Source organism: Cherax quadricarinatus, chromosome 34, assembly GCF_038502225.1.
Source record: "Cherax quadricarinatus isolate ZL_2023a chromosome 34, ASM3850222v1, whole genome shotgun sequence".
In the NCBI taxonomy this organism is placed as follows: Eukaryota; Metazoa; Arthropoda; class Malacostraca; order Decapoda; family Parastacidae; genus Cherax; species Cherax quadricarinatus.
In genome coordinates, this window is record NC_091325.1 from 200,350 (window position 1) to 220,614 (window position 20,265).

Sequence of the window (20,265 nt, forward strand, 5' to 3'; positions counted from 1 at the left end):
TTACTTCAGAGTTGTGGACTGTTTTCTCACAATATCCGTAGACTGTTGTGATTTTCCAAGTACTTCTTTATATCCCCCAACACCTTCAATCAGAGGTGTTACAAAAAAGGTCAGAAACTTCTGAAGACCATGCCAGACTATCAACTGCAGGAGAAAGGAACGATGAAAAAGCTTGAGATGCTTGTCTGTCACAATATCGGCTTCAAAGAGTTTCACCACAGGAGGCAGTAGGTGTTTATTTGCCTCCTCAGGCCCAAGGGCTTGGGCAGTGACACTAGTCAGATACCAGGCAGCATTAACAGCACTTTCTGGATATTCAAAAAGTTCAATCAAGTAGGGTAAAACTAGGTCTAATCCCTCTGCCGATAGGCTCGGTAATAAATTTGGCAAATCTTTAGCAGCCACCTTGACCCGGATCTCTGCCACTTTAAGAATATATTCTTTTCTTTTCTGGGGTTCACCTAGCAACATGTGAGCTTCAGTCAAAAGTTGAGAATACTGTCTCATCTTGCATACAAATCTATACAATTTTGGAAAGTACGATGGAAAGACAATCACATTAATTAATGGTTGAAGTAACTGATGAGGACTTGGAGGAGGTAAACCATCTGATGACACTGGCTCATATTTATTTGGAAGAGAGTTGTCTTTAGCATCCCTCCAGTTCATAATTTGAAAAATTACTTGTAATGTATGGCGAATGCATCGTGGAATGTCAGTCTGGTCATGTGTGAGAAGTTTACGAGCATGAGCATATCTCTCTTTGAGAGAAGCCTTATTACTCAGAATCCGGCATTTAGAAGGCGAGAACATTTCCACAATTATGCAGCCTATAGCCTGTATATCTCGGACACGTCTTAAGTGGGCTGCCTGCTTTACAGCTTGTTGAATGTCTCTACATTTAATAGATTGCTCTGGAATTCTTCTTGAAGCTTTTATAACCAAATTAAATAACATTTCCACTTGATTAAGGGCTACAAGTGGATTATATTCATGAGGTAACTGTATACTTGGTAATTCTACTTGTTTTTCCTCAAACAGAGAAGTTCTTGAGCGGCTTAATTTTTTGGAGAGTGCTAAAGATTTAATACTTTCCACTTCCTCATCCTGACGTTCTGGTGCTGAGTCCACCTCACTTGTCTCGTCACATTTTTCATACTCTGAAAGAAAAAAAAGTGAAAGAAAAGATCCTTAAGTCCACACGTGTGATATTCACTGTCTTGCTTCCTCTAAGAGCTTACTGGTGACTGTAGCTTGTATGCTTATCCAGAATTTTTCATTAACATTAAATACTGAATGCCATTTTAAAGAAGAACTTGAAACTTTTAGTGAAGAATTCCACATACTGTAGTATATTGACTGAAATATTAGTGAAGCAAATGACATTTAACAATGTAAACATAATCTGAGTACAAAAGACATAAATGCAGAGGAGTCTTCTATTTGTACGTTTTGCCCAACACTGGTATTTTTCAAGTTTTTTTTTTTTTTTTTTTCAACAAGTCGGCCATCTCCCACCGAGGCAGGGTGACCCAAAAAAAAAGAAAGAAAATCCCCAAAAAGAAAATACTTTCATCATCATTCAACACTTTCACCACACTCACACATTATCACTGCTTTTGCAGAGGTGCTCAGAATACAACAGTTTAGAAGCATATACGTATAGAGATACACAACATATCCTTCCAAACTGCTAATATCCCAAACCCCTCCTTTAAAGTGCAGGCATTGTACTTCCCATTTCCAGGACTCAAGTCCGACTATATGAAAATAACCGGTTTCCCTGAATCCCTTCACTAAATATTACCCTGCTCACACTCCAACAGGTCGTCAGGTAATTAAACCCTCCATGTAACAGACCTCCATATAATGGACAATGGAAATAAGGAACAAAATCCACTGGGCCAACTGATTTGGAAACAATGGATTAAGTCCATTAGTTACAGAACTATCCATTATTTATTCTTGCAATCACAGCAAAACAATCTCTTTTCTATCCACCACAAATACCATTACTAACCACCCGCTTTCCCCTAATTAGTCCATTTTATGAAGGATTCCTCAGCGTTTGTGTCCTTTTCATCACAAGTCTGACGAATATTTGTCAGTCAACTAGTATTTCACTGAACTGAAAAATATATACAATAAATACAGAAAAGCAAAGGATTATGTCATGCTAAAAGTCAAAGGCAATAATCATACTTGTTTCATGATGAGCAGCAATACTGAACTTGGGCGGTGACCTGCCAAGGTAAGGGGATGGCATTAATCTTGGAGGGTGGGGTGTGGTGAACAACTGAACAACTCCTCCAGTAGTCAGAGCAGTATGAGCATCCACCAGTTGTAGGCATACATTTTTAGCCTTCACTGATGCTCCACCAGACAACCTGAAGCAACACTTATCATATACTACAACACACAAAGCAAGACAGGTGGTAGGCAAGTACACTTAACAGGGAAAGATGTCATATAGTTTTACAAAAATAAGGAAAGTGTTCTGTTACCTGTTTGTGGTTCTAGGGCTCATTGCCATATCCCCAGGTGTAAGATAAGGCCTCATAAAATTAAAAAGAAAATATTACAAGTCTATGAGCTATTAGGAAGCATAGAGTAGACTAGAAAAGTGCAAGGACAAACTACATGTTGCAACAAGGAGAAGGCTGGAGACAGTGGAGATGTCATGTCTGAGGGCAATGTGAATATAATGTAGAGAATCCGTAGTTTGGAAATGAGGAGGAGGTGTGGGGTTACTAAAAGTATTATCCAGAAGGCTGGGGAGGGGCTATTGAGGTGGTTTGGGCATTTAGAGAGAACAGAACAAAATAGAAGGACTTGGAGAGTGCATAAATCTGTAGTGGAAGGAAGGTGGGGCAAGGGTAGGCCTAGGACAGGTTGGAGGGAGAGGGTAAAGGAGGTTTTGTGTGTGAGGGGCTTGGACTTCTAGCAAGCATGCATGAGCAGAGATGAATGGTTTTCATGACTTGACATGCTGTTGGAGTGTGAGCAAGGTAATATTTATGAAGGGATTCAGGGAAACCAGTAGGCCAGACTTGAATCTTGGAGGTGGGAAGGACATTGCCTGCACTCTGAAGGAGGGGTGTTGATGTTGCAGTTTTTTAACAGTAGTGTAGGTGTGCCTCTGGCAAGACAGTGATGGAGTGGATGATGAAAGTGTTTCTTATCTTTCAGGTCACCCTGCCTTGATGGGAAATGGCCGATGTGTTAATAAAATTCCCACCAGTACTTGACAAGATATAAAAGGCATGAAGCTGAAGCTCGATGATCCACTAATGGCAACATTGGTGAATGTTGCACACTCCACATGTTTCTATTTTATTATTTTGTACTTTTACTGGTAACTTTTGTGGCTATGAGGCCCCATATCACGTACATTCCTCCAATTTTTGCATTATTTAAAATAAGAACATAAGAAAGGAGGAATACTGCAGCAGGCCTGTTGGCCCATACTAGGCAGGTCCTTTACAATTCATCCCACTAACAAAACATTTGCCCAACACAATTTTCAATGCTACCCAAGAAATAAGCTCTGATATGCAAGTCCCACTCAAATCCAACCCCTCTCACTCATGTATTTATCCAACCTAAATTTGAAGCTGCCCAAAGTCCTAGCCTCAATAACCCAACTAGGTAGACTGTTCCACTCATCAACTACCCTATTTCCAAACCAATACTTTCCTACATCCTTTCTAAATCTAAACTTGTCAAATTTAAATCCATTACTGCGGGTTCTCTCTTGGAGAGATATCCTCAAGACCTTATTTATATCCCCTTTATTAATACTCATCTTCCACTTATACACTTCGATCATGTCTCCCCTCATTCTTTGTCTAACAAGTGAATGTAATTTAAGAGTCTTCAATCTTTCTTCATAAGGAAGAGTTCTAATGCTATGTATTAATTTAGTCATTCTATGCTGAATGTTTTCTAACGAATTTATGTCCATTCTGTAATATGGAGACCAGAAATGAGCTGCATAATCTAGGTGAGGCCTTACTAATAATGTATAAAGCTGAAGTATAACCTCTGGACTTCTGTTGCTTACACTTCTTGATATAAATCCCAATAATCTATTTGCCTTATTACGTACGCTTAGGCATTGCTGTCTTGGTTTAAGGTTGCTGCTTACCATAACCCCTAAGTCCTTTTCGCAATCTGTATGGCTAAGTTCTACATCATTTAACTTTTAAGTGCTAGGGTTATGGATACTCTCGAGCTTCAGAACCTTGCATTTATCTACATTGAACTGCATCTGCCACTTTTCTGACCAAGAATAGAGTTTGTCTAAATCCTTCTGAAGTTCCCTAACATCTCCGTTTGAATCAATTATCCTACCTATCTTTGTGTCATCGGCGAATTTGCTCATATCACTAGTAATACCCTCATCAAGGTCATTGATATATATTATAAACAACAACGGGCCCAAGACTGATCCCTGTGGTACGCCACTTGTTACAGATCCCCACTCGGATTTAATGCCATTTATGGACACTCTCTGCTTCCTGTCTGTGAGCCATGACTCGATCCACGAGAGTACTTTTTCCCCAATGCCATGAGCTGCCACTTTCTTTAACAGTCTTTGGTGTGGAACTCTATCAAAAGCCTTACTAAAATCTAAGTAAATAATATAAAATTCTTTATCGTGATCAACAGCCTCAAAAGCTTTACTGAATAAAGTTAATAAATTAGTTAGACAAGACCGGCCTCTCGTAAATTCATGCTGAGTATCATTAATCAAGCTATGCTTATCGAGATGGCTCCTTATAATCTCAGCTATAACTGACTCTAGTAATTTGCCTACAATTGAGGTCAGGCTTACTGGGCGGTAATTTGACGGTAACGACTTGTCCCCTGGTGGTGACCTGTACTTAACTGTGGTGACCTGTACTTAACTCAGTGGTGACCTGTACTTAACTCTGTGAAGAAGTGTCTTGTTTGCTCCTGTGGACTGAACCAAGATGCCCTCCATCGAGCAACTTTACCAGCAACTTAAGGAAGAATTGAGGGCAGCGAAGATGGAGATACGGCGATTGACCGAGGAAAACAAGAGGATTCGTAGTAGTCCTCCTGTTTCGAGTCCTCAGGTCAAGAAGGGATCGTGGTCAGTGGCTGGACAGCAGGGGACGACGAAGTTGACGATCAAGAAGACGAATGAAAAGCCAGAAACGATGAAGAAGAAAGAGACTGCTGTGGAAACTCCCGTGGAAACCTCCAACGCATTCTCGGTGCTACCCGACGAATGTGAGTCGACTACTGGGATCGTCACGACGAACGACAACAAGGAAGGTAAGAATATTGTTGTTGTTGGGGATAGCCAGGTTAGATACATGGATAGGGCATTCTGCTTGAAGGACAGGAGTAGGAGACAAAGGGTATGCTTTCCTGGGGCTGGGATGGAGGACATTGTTAGCCGGCTTGACAACATCATGAACGGTAATGGGATCAATCCTATTATTTGCCTCAGTGCTGGAGGCAATGATGTAGGCAAGCGTAGAAGTGAGGATTTAGTTAGAAAGTTCAGGACAGCTTTAGACATGATTAGGAAGAAGGGGGGGCGCCCTGTTATATGTGGCATTTTGCCAAGAAGAGGTGTTGGTAATGAATGGTTGTCCAGAGCAATTGGTATTAATTGTTGGCTGGATAAACACTGTAAGGATAATGCAGTACCATTCATTGACAACTGGGACAACTTCTATGGCCGAAATGACATGTATGCCAGGGATGGGGTTCACTTATCCAGGGCAGGTGTGGGTTTTCTTGCTAACTCAGTTGAGGGGGTTGTTAGGACTTTAAACTAGGATTAGTTAGAGGTATGGGTTTAGAAATGATTAATAATGAGTATGGATATATTGACTTATGCTCTGATATTAAGAATCTTAATAGTAACTGTCATGGAGTAACTCTGGGTAATGATAATTTCAGAAATTGTGTAAAAACAAAGATGAATAGGAAAAATGTGCAGAAGAAAAAACAAATGATGGTATTTTATGCTAACAGTCGAAGTGCAAGAAATAAAATTAATGAACTACGTTTGGTAGCATGTGCTGGGAACTTTGATATCATTGCATTAACTGAAACGTGGTATGATTTAAAGAGTCGGGATATGACTGCTGAGTGTAATATTCAGGGATTTAAGTTGTTCAATGTGGATAGATGTAATGGGAAGGGGGGAGGAGTTGCATTGTATGTTCGAGAAAATATTAATTGTTGCATAAAAACAGGTATAAAAATAGATGGAGCAGTAACAGAGTCTGTTTGGGTAGAGTTCGTGGAGGGTCAAGAAAAACTAATTCTAGGTGTAATATACCGACCTCCAGGCTTGGATCACGATAGAGGGAGACTTCTTTGGGACGAAATTGTTAGGGCTTCTGGACACAGTAACATAAGTCATAGTAGGGGACTTTAACTTTAGCCAAATTGACTGGAATTCTTTGACAGGTAATCTAGAGTCCAGTGACTTCATGGAAACAGTTCAGGACTGTTTTCTGAAACAGAGTGTAACTGAGCCTACCAGGGGTAATAATTTGCTAGACCTAGTCTTGTCAAATAAGGAAACACTCGTGAATAATCTGGAGATCACTGAAGAGCTTGGCGCAAGTGATCACAAATCCATCACTTTTAGCATTAATTGGGAATGCAAGAATAATGATAATACAGTAAAAATCCCTGATTTTCGTTCTGCCGATTATAATGGACTTAGGGAACATCTGTCTAATCTTGATTGGGGTTATCTAGCTAATGATTTTATTGACGATAATCATACTTATGAATATGAAGGGATCTGCTTTTATGATTGTTTTCTTAATAATGTACACAGTGCCCAGAGTATATACATTCCCCAGAGAGAAATTAGATCTAATAATAACGATCCCAAATGGGTTAACAGGAGGCTAAAGCATCTATTAGGGGAGAAAAGGGGAATTTATAGGCGCATCAGAAGAGGAGAGGTTAACCTTACTGACCAATATGTTCAGCTTAAAAGAGAAGTAAAAAAGGCGATTAGAAAGGCTAAACGTGACTATGAAATTAGAGTTGCTAATGAATCAAAGACTAATCCAAAGGGGTTCTTTCAAGTGTATAGGACGAAGGTGAAGGAAAAAGTAGGACCTCTGAAATCTGGGAATGGACAGCTGACGGATAATGAACTGGAAATGTGTTCCTTATTTTTTGTCAGTTTTTACACAGGAAGATGTAAATGAGATTCCAGTAATTAACAATTATTTAGTTCCTGATGAATTTAAGTTAACTAATATTACTGTCACGAGGGACATGGTTATTAAACAGATAGACAAACTGAAACAAAATAAGTCCCCGGCACCCGATGAGTTGTTTTCAAGGGTACTTAAGGAATGCAAGATGGAGCTTAGTCAGCCATTAACGAGTGTATTCAATGCGTCCATCCTTACCAGTGTTGTGCCAGAGTTGTGGAAGATGGCTAATGTGGTTCCTATATTCAAATCAGGGGATAAGTCCACTCCTTCAAATTACCGTCCAATAAGCCTGACATCTATAGTGGGCAAGTTATTAGAATCAATTATAGCGGACATTATCAGAAGTCACCTTGAAGAGCATAACTTGATAAATGAATCTCAGCATGGATTCACGAGAGGTCGTTCCTGCCTGACAAACTTACTGACGTTCTTCAATAGAACATTTGAGGCAGTTGACAGTGATAAGGAATATGATATTGTTTATTTGGATTTTAGTAAAGCTTTCGACAGAGTACCTCACAAGAGACTCTTAAGAAAAGTGGCAGCTCATGGTATAGGAGGTAAAGTTCTAGCATGGATTGAGGCATGGCTTACCAATAGAAAGCAGAGAGTTACCATTAATGGAGTGAAATCTGAATGGGGATTAGTCACTAGTGGCATTCCACAAGGATCAGTTTTAGGCCCTCTCCTGTTCATAATTTACATTAATGACCTTGATGAAGGGATTACTAGTGACATGAGTAAGTTTGCTGATGATACAAAGATAGGCCGTATAATTCACTCTGAGGAGGATATCAATGAACTCCAGGACGATTTGAACAAATTAATGTCTTGGTCTGAAAAATGGCAGATGAAGTTTAATGTGGATAAGTGTAAGGTACTTGCCCTTGGTAATGAAAATAACCCTCGAAGCTATAATCTAGGTGAAGTAGAGCTTGGTCATACAGAATGTGAAAAAGACTTGGGAGTCATGGTAAGCAGAAATCTAAAGCCAAGACAGCAGTGCCTTAGTGTGTGCAACAAGGCCAACAGATTACTTGGATTTATCTCAAGAAGTATAAGTAACAGAAGTCCAAAAGTTATTTTACAGCTCTATACATCACTAGTGAGGCCTCATTTAGATTATGCTGCTCAGTTTTGGTCCCCTTACTACAGGATGGACATAGACTCATTAGAGAACATACAGAGAAGAATGACTAAAATGATTTATTGTGTAAGGAACCTCCCGTATGAAGATAGACTTAAAGCCTTAAATCTCCACTCTCTGGAGAGGCGTAGAATAAGGGGAGATATCATTGAAGTGTATAAGTGGATTACGGGCATAAACAAGGGAGACATTAATAAAGTACTGAGGGTGTCGAACCAGGTAAGAACCAGGAATAATGGATTTAAGTTGGATAAATTTAGATTTAGAAAGGACATAGGTAAGTACTGGTTTTCTAACAGAGTTGTAGATGCGTGGAACAGTCTTCCCAGTGGGGTGATAGAGGCTAGGACCTTGGGTAGCTTTAAGAAGAGACTGGACAAATATATGAGTGGGAGGGGCTGGGTTTGATTGGTGTCAAGGGGTACGGGAGTTATTTCTTGAGTAGCTTTAGGTAGATGTCGTTTTGATAAGGACCTGCCTCATATGGGCCAGTAGGCCTTCTGCAGTGTTCCTACATTCTTATGTTCTTATGTTCTTAAAAATAGGAATTACATTAGCCATCTTCCACATATCAGACACTACACGTGTTTGAAGAGATAAATTAAAAATATTAGTTAAATAAATTAAATAATTAATAAATGTATGGAAGAGGGTAAGGTACCTAGGGATTGGCAGAGAGCATGCATAGTTCCTTTGTATAAAGGCAAAGGGGATAAAAGAGAGTGCAAAAATTATAGGGGGATAAGTCTGTTGAGTATACCTGGTAAAGTGTATGGTAGAGTTATAATTGAAAGAATTAAGAGTAAGACGGAGAATAGGATAGCAGATGAACAAGGAGGCTTTAGGAAAGGTAGGGGGTGTGTGGACCAGGTGTTTACAGTGAAACATATAAGTGAACAGTATTTAGATAAGGCTAAAGAGGTCTTTGTGGCATTTATGGATTTGGAAAAGGCGTATGACAGGGTGGATAGGGGGGCAATGTGGCAGATGTTGCAAGTGTATGGTGTAGGAGGCAGGTTACTGAAAGCAGTGAAGAGTTTTTACGAGGATAGTGAGGCTCAAGTTAGAGTATGTAGGAAAGAGGGAAATTTTTTCCCAGTAAAAGTAGGCCTTAGACAAGGATGTGTGATGTCACCGTGGTTGTTTAATATATTTATAGATGGGGTTGTAAGAGAAGTAAATGCGAGGGTCTTGGCAAGAGGCGTGGAGTTAAAAGATAAAGAATCACACACAAAGTGGGAGTTGTCACAGTTGCTCTTTGCTGATGACACTGTGCTCTTGGGAGATTCTGAAGAGAAGTTGCAGAGATTGGTGGATGAATTTGGTAGGGTGTGCAAAAGAAGAAAATTAAAGGTGAATACAGGAAAGAGTAAGGTTATGAGGATAACAAAAAGATTAGGTGATGAAAGATTGGATATCAGATTGGAGGGAGAGAGTATGGAGGAGGTGAACGTATTCAGATATTTGAGAGTGGACGTGTCAGCGGATGGGTCTATGAAAGATGAGGTGAATCATAGAATTGATGAGGGAAAAAGAGTGAGTGGTGCACTTAGGAGTCTGTGGAGACAAAGAACTTTGTCCTTGGAAGCAAAGAGGGGAATGTATGAGAGTATAGTTTTACCAACGCTCTTATATGGGTGTGAAGCGTGGGTGATGAATGTTGCAGCGAGGAGAAGGCTGGAGGCAGTGGAGATGTCATGTCTGAGGGCAATGTGTGGTGTGAATATAATGCAGAGAATTCGTAGTTTGGAAGTTAGGAGGAGGTGCGGGATTACCAAAACTGTTGTCCAGAGGGCTGAGGAAGGGTTGTTGAGGTGGTTCGGACATGTAGAGAGAATGGAGCGAAACAGAATGACTTCAAGAGTGTATCAGTTTGTAGTGGAAAGAAGGCGGGGTAGGGGTCGGCCTAGGAAAGGTTGGAGGGAGGGGGTAAAGGAGGTTTTGTGTGTGAGGGGCTTGGACTTCCAGCAGGCATGCATGAGCGTGTTTGATAGGAGTGTTTATTTTATTATCACACTGGCCGATTCCCACCAAGGCAGGGTGGCCCGAAAAAGAAAAACTTTCACCATCATTCACTCCATCACTGTCTTGCCAGAAGGGTGCTTTACACTACAGTTTTTAAACTGCAACATTAACACCCCTCCTTCAGAGTGCAGGCACTGTACTTCCCATCTCCAGGACTCAAGTCCGGCCTGCCGGTTTCCCTGAATCTCTTCATAAATGTTACTTTGCTCACACTCCAACAGCACGTCAAGTATTAAAAACCATTTGTCTCCATTCACTCCTATCAAACACGCTCACGCATGCCTGCTGGAAGTCCAAGCCCATTGCACACAAAACCTCCTTTACCCCCTCCCTCCAACCCTTCCTAGGCCGACCCCTACCCCGCCTTCCTTCCACTACAGACTGATACACTCTTGAAGTCATTCTGTTTCGCTCCATTCTCTCTACATGTCCGAACCACCTCAACAACCCTTCCTCAGCCCTCTGGACAACAGTTTTGGTAATCCCGCACCTCCTCCTAACTTCCAAACTACGAATTCTCTGCATTATATTCACACCACACATTGCCCTCAGACATGACATCTCCACTGCCTCCAGCCTTCTCCTCGCTGCAACATTCATCACCCACGCTTCACACCCATATAAGAGCGTTGGTAAAACTATACTCTCATACATTCCCCTCTTTGCCTCCAAGGACAAAGTTCTTTGTCTCCACAGACTCCTAAGTGCACCACTCACTCTTTTTCCCTCATCAATTCTATGATTCACCTCATCTTTCATAGACCCATCCGCTGACACGTCCACTCCCAAATATCTGAATACGTTCACCTCCTCCATACTCTCTCCCTCCAATCTGATATTCAATCTTTCATCACCTAATCTTTTTGTTATCCTCATAACCTTACTCTTTCCTGTATTCACCTTTAATTTTCTTCTTTTGCACACCCTACCAAATTCATCCACCAATCTCTGCAGCTTCTCTTCAGAATCTCCCAAGAGCACAGTGTCATCAGCAAAGAGCAGCTGTGACAACTCCCACTTTGTGTGTGATTCTTTATCTTTTAACTCCACGCCTCTTGCCAAGACCCTCGCATTTACTTCTCTTACAACCCCATCTATAAATATATTAAACAACCACGGTGACATCACACATCCTTGTCTAAGGCCTACTTTTACTGGGAAAAAATTTCCCTCTTTCCTACATACTCTAACTTGAGCCTCACTATCCTCGTAAAAACTCTTCACTGCTTTCAGTAACCTACCTCCTACACCATACACTTGCAACATCTGCCACATTGGCCCCCTATCCACCCTGTCATACGCCTTTTCCAAATCCATAAATGCCACAAAGACCTCTTTAGCCTTATCTAAATACTGTTCACTTATATGTTTCACTGTAAACACCTGGTCCACACACCCCCTACCTTTCCTAAAGCCTCCTTGTTCATCTGCTATCCTATTCTCCGTCTTACTCTTAATTCTTTCAATTATAACTCTACCATACACTTTACCAGGTACACTCAACAGACTTATCCCCCTATAATTTTCGCACTCTCTTTTATCCCCTTTGCCTTTATACAAAGGAACTATGCATGCTCTCTGCCAATCCCTAGGTACCTTACCCTCTTCCATACATTTATTAAATAATTGCACCAACCACTCCAAAACTATATCCCCACCTGCTTTTAACATTTCTATCTTTATCCCATCAATCCCGGCTGCCTTACCCCCTTTCATTTTACCTACTGCCTCACGAACTTCCCCCACACTCACAACTGGCTCTTCCTCACTCCTACAAGATGTTATTCCTCCTTGCCCTATACACGAAATCACAGCTTCCCTATCTTCATCAACATTTAACAATTCCTCAAAATATTCCCTCCATCTTCCCAATACCTCTAACTCTCCATTTAATAACTCTCCTCTCCTATTTTTAACTGACAAATCCATTTGTTCTCTAGGCTTTCTTAACTTGTTAATCTCACTCCAAAACTTTTTCTTATTTTCAACAAAATTTGTTTATAACATCTCACCCACTCTCTCATTTGCTCTCTTTTTACATTGCTTCACCACTCTCTTAACCTCTCTCTTTTTCTCCATATACTCTTCCCTCCTTGCATCACTTCTACTTTGTAAAAACTTCTCATATGCTAACTTTTTCTCCCTTACTACTCTCTTTACATCATCATTCCACCAATCGCTCCTCTTCCCTCCTGCACCCACTTTCCTGTAACCACAAACTTCTGCTGAACACTCTAACACTACATTTTTAAACCTACCCCATACCTCTTTGACCCCATTGCCTATGCTCTCATTAGCCCATCTATCCTCCAATAGCTGTTTATATCTTACCCTAACTGCCTCCTCTTTTAGTTTATAAACCTTCACCTCTCTCTTCCCTGATGCTTCTATTCTCCTTGTATCCCATCTACCTTTTACTCTCAGTGTAGCTACAACTAGAAAGTGATCTGATATATCTGTGGCCCCTCTATAAACATGTACATCCTGAAGTCTACTCAACAGTCTTTTATCTACCAATACATAATCCAACAAACTACTGTCATTTCGCCCTACATCATATTGTGTATACTTATTTATCCTCTTTTTCTTAAAATATGTATTACCTATAACTAAACCCCTTTCTATACAAAGTTCAATCAAAGGGCTCCCATTATCATTTACACCTGGCACCCCAAACTTACCTACCACACCCTCTCTAAAAGTTTCTCCTACTTTAGCATTCAGGTCCCCTACCACAATTACTCTCTCACTTGGTTCAAAGGCTCCTATACATTCACTTAACATCTCCCAAAATCTCTCTCTCTCCTCTGCATTCCTCTCTTCTCCAGGTGCATACACGCTTATTATGACCCACTTCTCGCATCCAACCTTTACTTTAATCCACATAATTCTTGAATTTACACATTCATATTCTCTTTTCTCCTTCCATAACTGATCATTTAACATTACTGCTACCCCTTCCTTTGCTCTAACTCTCTCAGATACTCCAGATTTAATCCCATTTATGTCCCCCCACTGAAACTCTCCTACCCCCTTCAGCTTTGTTTCGCTTTGAGCCAGGACATCCAACTTCTTTTCATTCATAACATCAGCAATCATCTGTTTCTTGTCATCCGCACTACATCCACGCACATTTAAGCATCCCAGTTTTATAAAGTTTTTCTTCTTCTCTTTTTTAGTAAATGTATACAGGAGAAGGGGTTACTAGCCCATTGATAGGAGTGAATGGAGACAAATGATTTTTAATACTTGACGTGCTGTTGGAGTGAGAGCAAAGTAACATTTATGAAGGGATTCAGGGAAACCGGCAGGCCGGACTTGAGTCCTGGAGATGGGAAGTACAGTGCCTGCACTCTGAAGGAGGGGTGTTAATGTTGCAGTTTAAAAACTGTAGTGTAAAGCACCCTTCTGGCAAGACAGTGATGGAGTGAATGATGGTGAAAGTTTTTCTTTTTCGGGCCACCCTGCCTTGGTGGGAATCGGCCAGTGTGATAAAAAAAAAAAAAAAAAAAAAAAAAAAAATAAATAAATAAATTAAAAATATTATTAAATTAAAAATATTAGTTAAATAAATTAAAAATATTAGTTAGTTTGATGTACAACTGAATGGTGAGGCACAGTATTAAATAAGATTTAGAATGCCAGCAAAACATTTAATGCTAAAATAATTACAATGTTCTTCTAGCTGTAGGAAAGATTATTCAATTAAAATGATCAAAATAATGATGAATAAGAAAGTTAATATCATACTTGTGTCCAAAGTTAAGATCTATCCAGTGATGTAAACGTTGTGAGACTTGCTCACTCTCAAGGACAGTTCGATGGTAGCTCAAAAAATCCTCAGCATTTTCACACCATTCAGGTACCTCCAAGTCACCTAAATCTTGATGAATGCTCTGCAAATACATTAGTCATCATTATATTAACAAGAACAAAAAGAATAAGTTTTATAGTCATATTTAGTTTACCAGCTCTACTAATGAAACTGAATTACAGGCTTTCGCTGTGTAATAAAATTTAAAGAAAAATTAATATGACAACATGGAGAAAATGCAGCACAATTTACCAATGACAGAACCATTAACCATTTTAAAGAAAAGTACTAGCCAGTGAAAAGACAATGAATAAATTTATCAAATTCAGAACTCCACTAAGTGCTTGTAAATGAAGAAAAATCAAGTTTAATAATAATATTCCTAACCTTAAAAATAGATGAATCAGTGTAGAACTCAGGTATACACTCATCAGGAGTCCAGAGATAAAGCCGACTAATTGTAGCAGGGTAATGTTCTGGTACCCACTGCTGACGTACATACTTAGTCAGAAGTTTTTTTGGGGTTACACGGGCTTTGTATACATAGTAGGTAATCTCGCTGAATACTTCTGTTACATGATGTGCAACCTGAAGTTAAAAATTAAAAATGTTATATTTTCATTAAACTGTACTGTAATCCATATGTAAACTTTTTTTTAACCCTTTGACTGTCGCAACCTCAAATCCTGAGGTGACTCCTGGTGTCAGGAAAAAAAAAAAAAAAAAAAATATATATATATATATATATATATATATACATATATATATATTTTTTTTTTTTTCAACAAGTCAGCCGTCTCCCAAAGAAGCAGGGTGACCCAAAAAAGAAAGAAAATCCCCAAAAAGAAAATACTTTCATTATCATTCAACACTTTCACCACACTCGCACATTATCACTGTTTTTGCAGAGGTGCTCAGAATACAACAGTCTAGAAGCATACACATATAAAGATACACAACATATCCCTCCAAACTGCCAATATCCCAAACCTCTCCTTTAAAGTGCAGGCATTGTACTTCCCATTTCCAGGACTCAAGTCCGACTATATGAAAATAACCGGTTTCCCTGAATCCCTTCACTAAATATTACCCTGCTCACACTCCAACAGATCGTCAGGTCCCAAGTACCATTCGTCTCCATTCACTCCTATCTAACACGCTCACGCACGCTTGCTGGAAGTCCAAGCCCCTTGCCCACAAAACCTCCTTTACCCCCTCTCTCCAACGCTTTCGAGGACGACCCCTACCCCGCCTTCCTTCCCCTATAGATTTATATGCTTTCCATGTCATTCTACTTTGATCCATTCTCTCTAAATGACCAAACCACCTCAACAACCCCTCTTCTGCCCTCTGACTAATACTTTTATTAACTCCACACCTTCTCCTAATTTCCACACTCCGAATTTTCTGCATAATATTTACACCACACATTGCCCTTAAACAGGACATCTCCACTGCCTCCAACCGTCTCCTCGCTGCTGCATTTACCACCCAAGCTTCACACCCATATAAGAGTGTTGGTACTACTATACTTTCATACATTCCCTTCTTTGCCTCCATAGATAACGTTTTTTGACTCCACATATACCTCAACGCACCACTCACCTTTTTTCCCTCATCAATTCTATGATTAACCTCATCCTTCAGAAATCCATCCGCCGACACGTCAACTCACAAGTATCTGAAAACATTCACTTCTTCCATACTCCTCCTCCCCAATTTGATATCCAATTTTTCTTTATCTAAATCATTTGACACCCTCATCACCTTACTCTTTTCTATGTTCACTTTCAACTTTCTACCTTTACACACATTCCCAAACTCATCCACTAACCTTCGCAATTTTTCTTTAGAATCTCCCATAAGCACAGTTTCATCAGCAAAAAGTAACTGTGTCAATTCCCATTTTGAATTTGATTCCCCATAATTTAATCCCACCCCTCTCCCAAACACCCTAGCATTTACTTCCTTTACAACCCCATCTATAACTATATTAAACAACCATGGTGACATTACACATCCCTGTCTAAGACCTACTTTTACCGGGAAGTAGTCTCCCTCTCTTCTACACACCCTAACCTGAGCCTCACTATCCTCATAAAAACTCTTTACAGCATTTAATAACTTACCACCTATTCCATATACTTGCAACATCTGCCACGTTGCTCCTCTATCCACTCTATCATATGCCTTTTCTAAATCCATAAATGCAATAAAAACTTCCTTATCTTTATCTAAATACTGTTCACATATATGCTTCAATGTAAACACCTGATCTACACATCCCCTACCCACTCTGAAACCTCCTTGCTCATCCGCAATCCTACATTCTGTCTTACCTCTAATTCTTTCAATTATAACCCTACCGTACACTTTTCCTGGTATACTCAGTAAGCTTATTCTTCTATAATTTTTACAGTCTCTTTTGTCCCCTTTCCCTTTATATAAAGGGACTATACATGCTCTCCGCCAATCCCTAGGTACCTTCCCCTCTTTCATACATTTATTAAACAAAAGTACCAACCACTCCAACACTATATCCCCCCTGCTTTTAACATTTCTGTCATGATCCCATCAGTTCCAGCTGCTTTACCCCCTTTCATTTTACGTAATGCCTCACGTACCTCCCCCACACTTACATTCTGCTCTTCTTCACTCCTAAAAGATGGTATACCTCCCTGACCAGTGCATGAAATTACTGCCTCTGTTTCTTCCTTAACATTTAAAAGTTCCTCAAAATATTCTCGCCATCTACCCAATACCTCCATCTCCCCATCTACTAACTCCCCTACTCTGTTTTTAACTGACAAATCCATATTTTCCCTAGGCTTTCTTAACTTGTTTAACTCACTCCAAAAATTTTTCTTATTTTCATTAAAATTTCTTGACAGTGCCTCTCCCACTCTATCATCTGCTCTCCTTTTGCACTCTCTCACCACTCTCTTTACCTTTCTTTTACTCTCCATATACTCTGCTCTTCTTATAACACTTCTACTTTGTAAAAACCTCTCATAAGCTACCTTTTTCTCTTTTATCACACCCTTTACTTCATCATTCCACCAATCACTCCTCTTTCCTCCTGCCCCCACCCTCCTATAACCACAAACTTCTCCCCCACATTCTAATACTGCATTTTTAAAACTATTCCAACCCTCTTCAACCCCCCCACTACTCATCTTTGCACTAGCCCACCTTTCTGCCAATAGTCGCTTATATCTCACCCGAACTTCCTCCTCCCTTAGTTTATACACTTTCACCTCCCTCTTACTTGTTGTTGCCACCTTCCTCTTTTCCCACCTACCTCTTACTCTAAATAATGATCCGATATATCAGTTGCCCCTCTATAAACATGTACATCCTGGAGCCTACCCATCAACCTTTTATCCACCAATACATAATCTAATAAACTACTTTCATTACGTGCTACATCATACCTTGTATATTTATTTATCCTCTTTTTCATAAAATATGTATTACTTATTACCAAATTTCTTTCTACACATAGCTCAATTAAAGGCTCCCCATTTACATTTACCCCTGGCACCCCAAATTTACCTACTACTCCCTCCATAACATTTTTACCCACTTTAGCATTGAAATCCCCAACCACCATTACTCTCACACTTGATTCAAAACTCCCCACGCATTCACTCAACATTTCCCAAAATCTCTCTCTCTCCTCTACACTTCTCTCTTCTCCAGGTGCATACACGCTTATTATAACCCACTTTTCACATCCAATCTTTATTTTACTCCACATAATCCTTGAATTAATACATTTATAGTCCCTCTTTTCCTGCCATAGCTTATCCTTCAACATTATTGCTACTCCTTCTTTAGCTCTAACTCTATTTGAAACCCCTGACCTAATCCCACTTATTCCTCTCCACTGAAACTCTCCCACCCCCTTCAGCTTTGTTTCACTTAGAGCCAGGACATCCAGCTTCTTCTCATTCATAACATCCACAATCATCTCTTTCTTATCATCTGCACAACATCCACGCACATTCAGACTTCCCACTTTGACAATTTTCTTCTTATTCTTTTTAGTAATCTTAACAGGAAAAGGGGTTACTAGCCCATTGTTCCCGGCATTTTAGTTGACTTTTACAACACGCATGGCTTACGGAGGAAAGATTCTTATTCCACTTCCCAATGGATATAAAAGGAAAATTAATAAGACCAAGAACTATTAAGATAAAATCAAAGAAAACTCAGATGAGTGTGTATAAATAAATGTGTACATGTATGTGTAGTGTGACCTAAGTGTAAGTAGAAGTAGCAAGACATGCCTGTAATCTTGCATATTTATGAGACAGACAAAAGACATCAGCAATCCTACCATCATGTAAAACAATCACAGGCTTTCGTTTTACACTCACTTGGCAGGACGGTAGTACCTCCCTGGGTGGTTGCTGTCTACCAACCTACTACCTATATATATATATATATATATATATTTTTTTTTTTTTCTTTTAACACACTGGCCGTATCCCACCGAGGAGGGGTGGCCCAAAAGGAAAAACGAAAGTTTCTCCTTTTACATTTAGTAATATATACAGGAGAAGAGGTTACTAGCCCCTTGCTCCCGGCATTTTAGTCGCCTCTTACAACACGCATGGCTTACGGAGGAAGAATTCTGTTCCACTTCCCCATGGAGATAAGAGGAAATAAACAAGAATAAGAACTAGAAAGAAAATAGAAGAAAACCCAAAGGGGTGTGTATATATATGCTTGTACATGTATGTGTAGTGTGACCTAAGTGTAAGTAGAAGTAGCATGACATACCTGAAATCTTGCATGTGTATGAGACAGATAAAAAAAGACCCCAGCAATCTTACCATCGTGTAAAACAATTACAGGCTTCAGTTTTACACTCACTTGGCAGGACGGTAGTACCTCCCTGGGCGGTTGCTGTCTACCAACCTACTATATATATATATATACATATAATATATATATATATATATATATATATATATATATATATATATATATATATATATATATATATATACATATATATATATACATATATATGTATACATATATATGTATACATATATATGTATACATATACATATATACATATATACATATATACATATATACATATATACATATATACATATATACATACATACATACATATGAAATGACAGAGAATCTTTTCCCAATGGTAATGACACCAAAAGAACAAAATTTGATGGAAAACTTACAGAATTACACTTTCGCAAAGTTAGCGACCTTGGCGATATTTACAAATTGGCAATTTCGCCCACTTTGAGCCTTATTTTCGGCTAACTCCACTGTTCCAGTCGACCAAACTCATAGCTAATTCTTTAGAGCTCCATTTGTTCTATCAGTCGAGTACAAGAAACTGCCCATTTACTGATTTCAACTACCCAATAACGTGGTCAGAAATTTGCAATTTGGCCAATTTCACGCAAATTAAAAAATATGCCAATTTCAAAATAGGGTCCAGAATGAACAATGCAGACATTCCTGGCTCTAAAATAACATTTTCTTTGTTCATCAGCCCCTCTGATATTACTCTTGCTCTCTATTTTGAATTTTTATTCAAACAAAAAATAGAAGATTTACTGTTATGCAGACTACTGCTATATTGTAATAATTGTATAAAGAATGTCAACTCATTCATGGCTGCATATTAGAATGGCTAGTTGGACATTTATTGGACAATGACATCATTTGTTTACTTTTGAACATCAGCAAAAATCAAACATTTCCCCTAATTTGAGCTCAATTTCAAGGTTCTTTTCATAGTAATACCAATCAATATCACCTCTATTTCTATAATATGTTTTCCATTCTATCAAATGAGACCAAGAAAACAAGAATACAACCATAAATACCATACGAAAATACACCACACAGTCGGCGTTTTAATCCAAAAATGCGGTTGGAGTTTTTTTTCTCATTATGCACTGCGTGCTGCAGGATTTTTTTTATATGGTGCATACTGACCACACAGACCCATTCTCTCACATGTGAGCCTACCAGCTTTCTCTTGCTTGATTTGAAGCTGC

The 20,265-nt window shown here is 39.3% G+C and overlaps 1 protein-coding gene across 3 annotated transcripts in view; it reads right to left on the reverse strand.

Moving 5' to 3' along the window:
• Wdr81 (WD repeat domain 81) overlaps positions 1 to 20,265 on the reverse strand; it is a 203,454-nt gene that overhangs the window by 130,163 nt on the left and 53,026 nt on the right. For all 3 annotated transcript variants that reach the window (XM_070091060.1, XM_070091059.1, XM_070091061.1), the window contains 4 exons: positions 14,603 to 14,803; positions 14,152 to 14,297; positions 2,203 to 2,387; positions 5 to 1,160 (listed from right to left, as the gene is read on the reverse strand). In XM_070091060.1, coding sequence (XP_069947161.1) covers positions 5 to 1,160; positions 2,203 to 2,387; positions 14,152 to 14,297; positions 14,603 to 14,803 — 1,688 coding nt within the window. The remainder of the gene's footprint in view (positions 1 to 4; positions 1,161 to 2,202; positions 2,388 to 14,151; positions 14,298 to 14,602; positions 14,804 to 20,265) is intronic.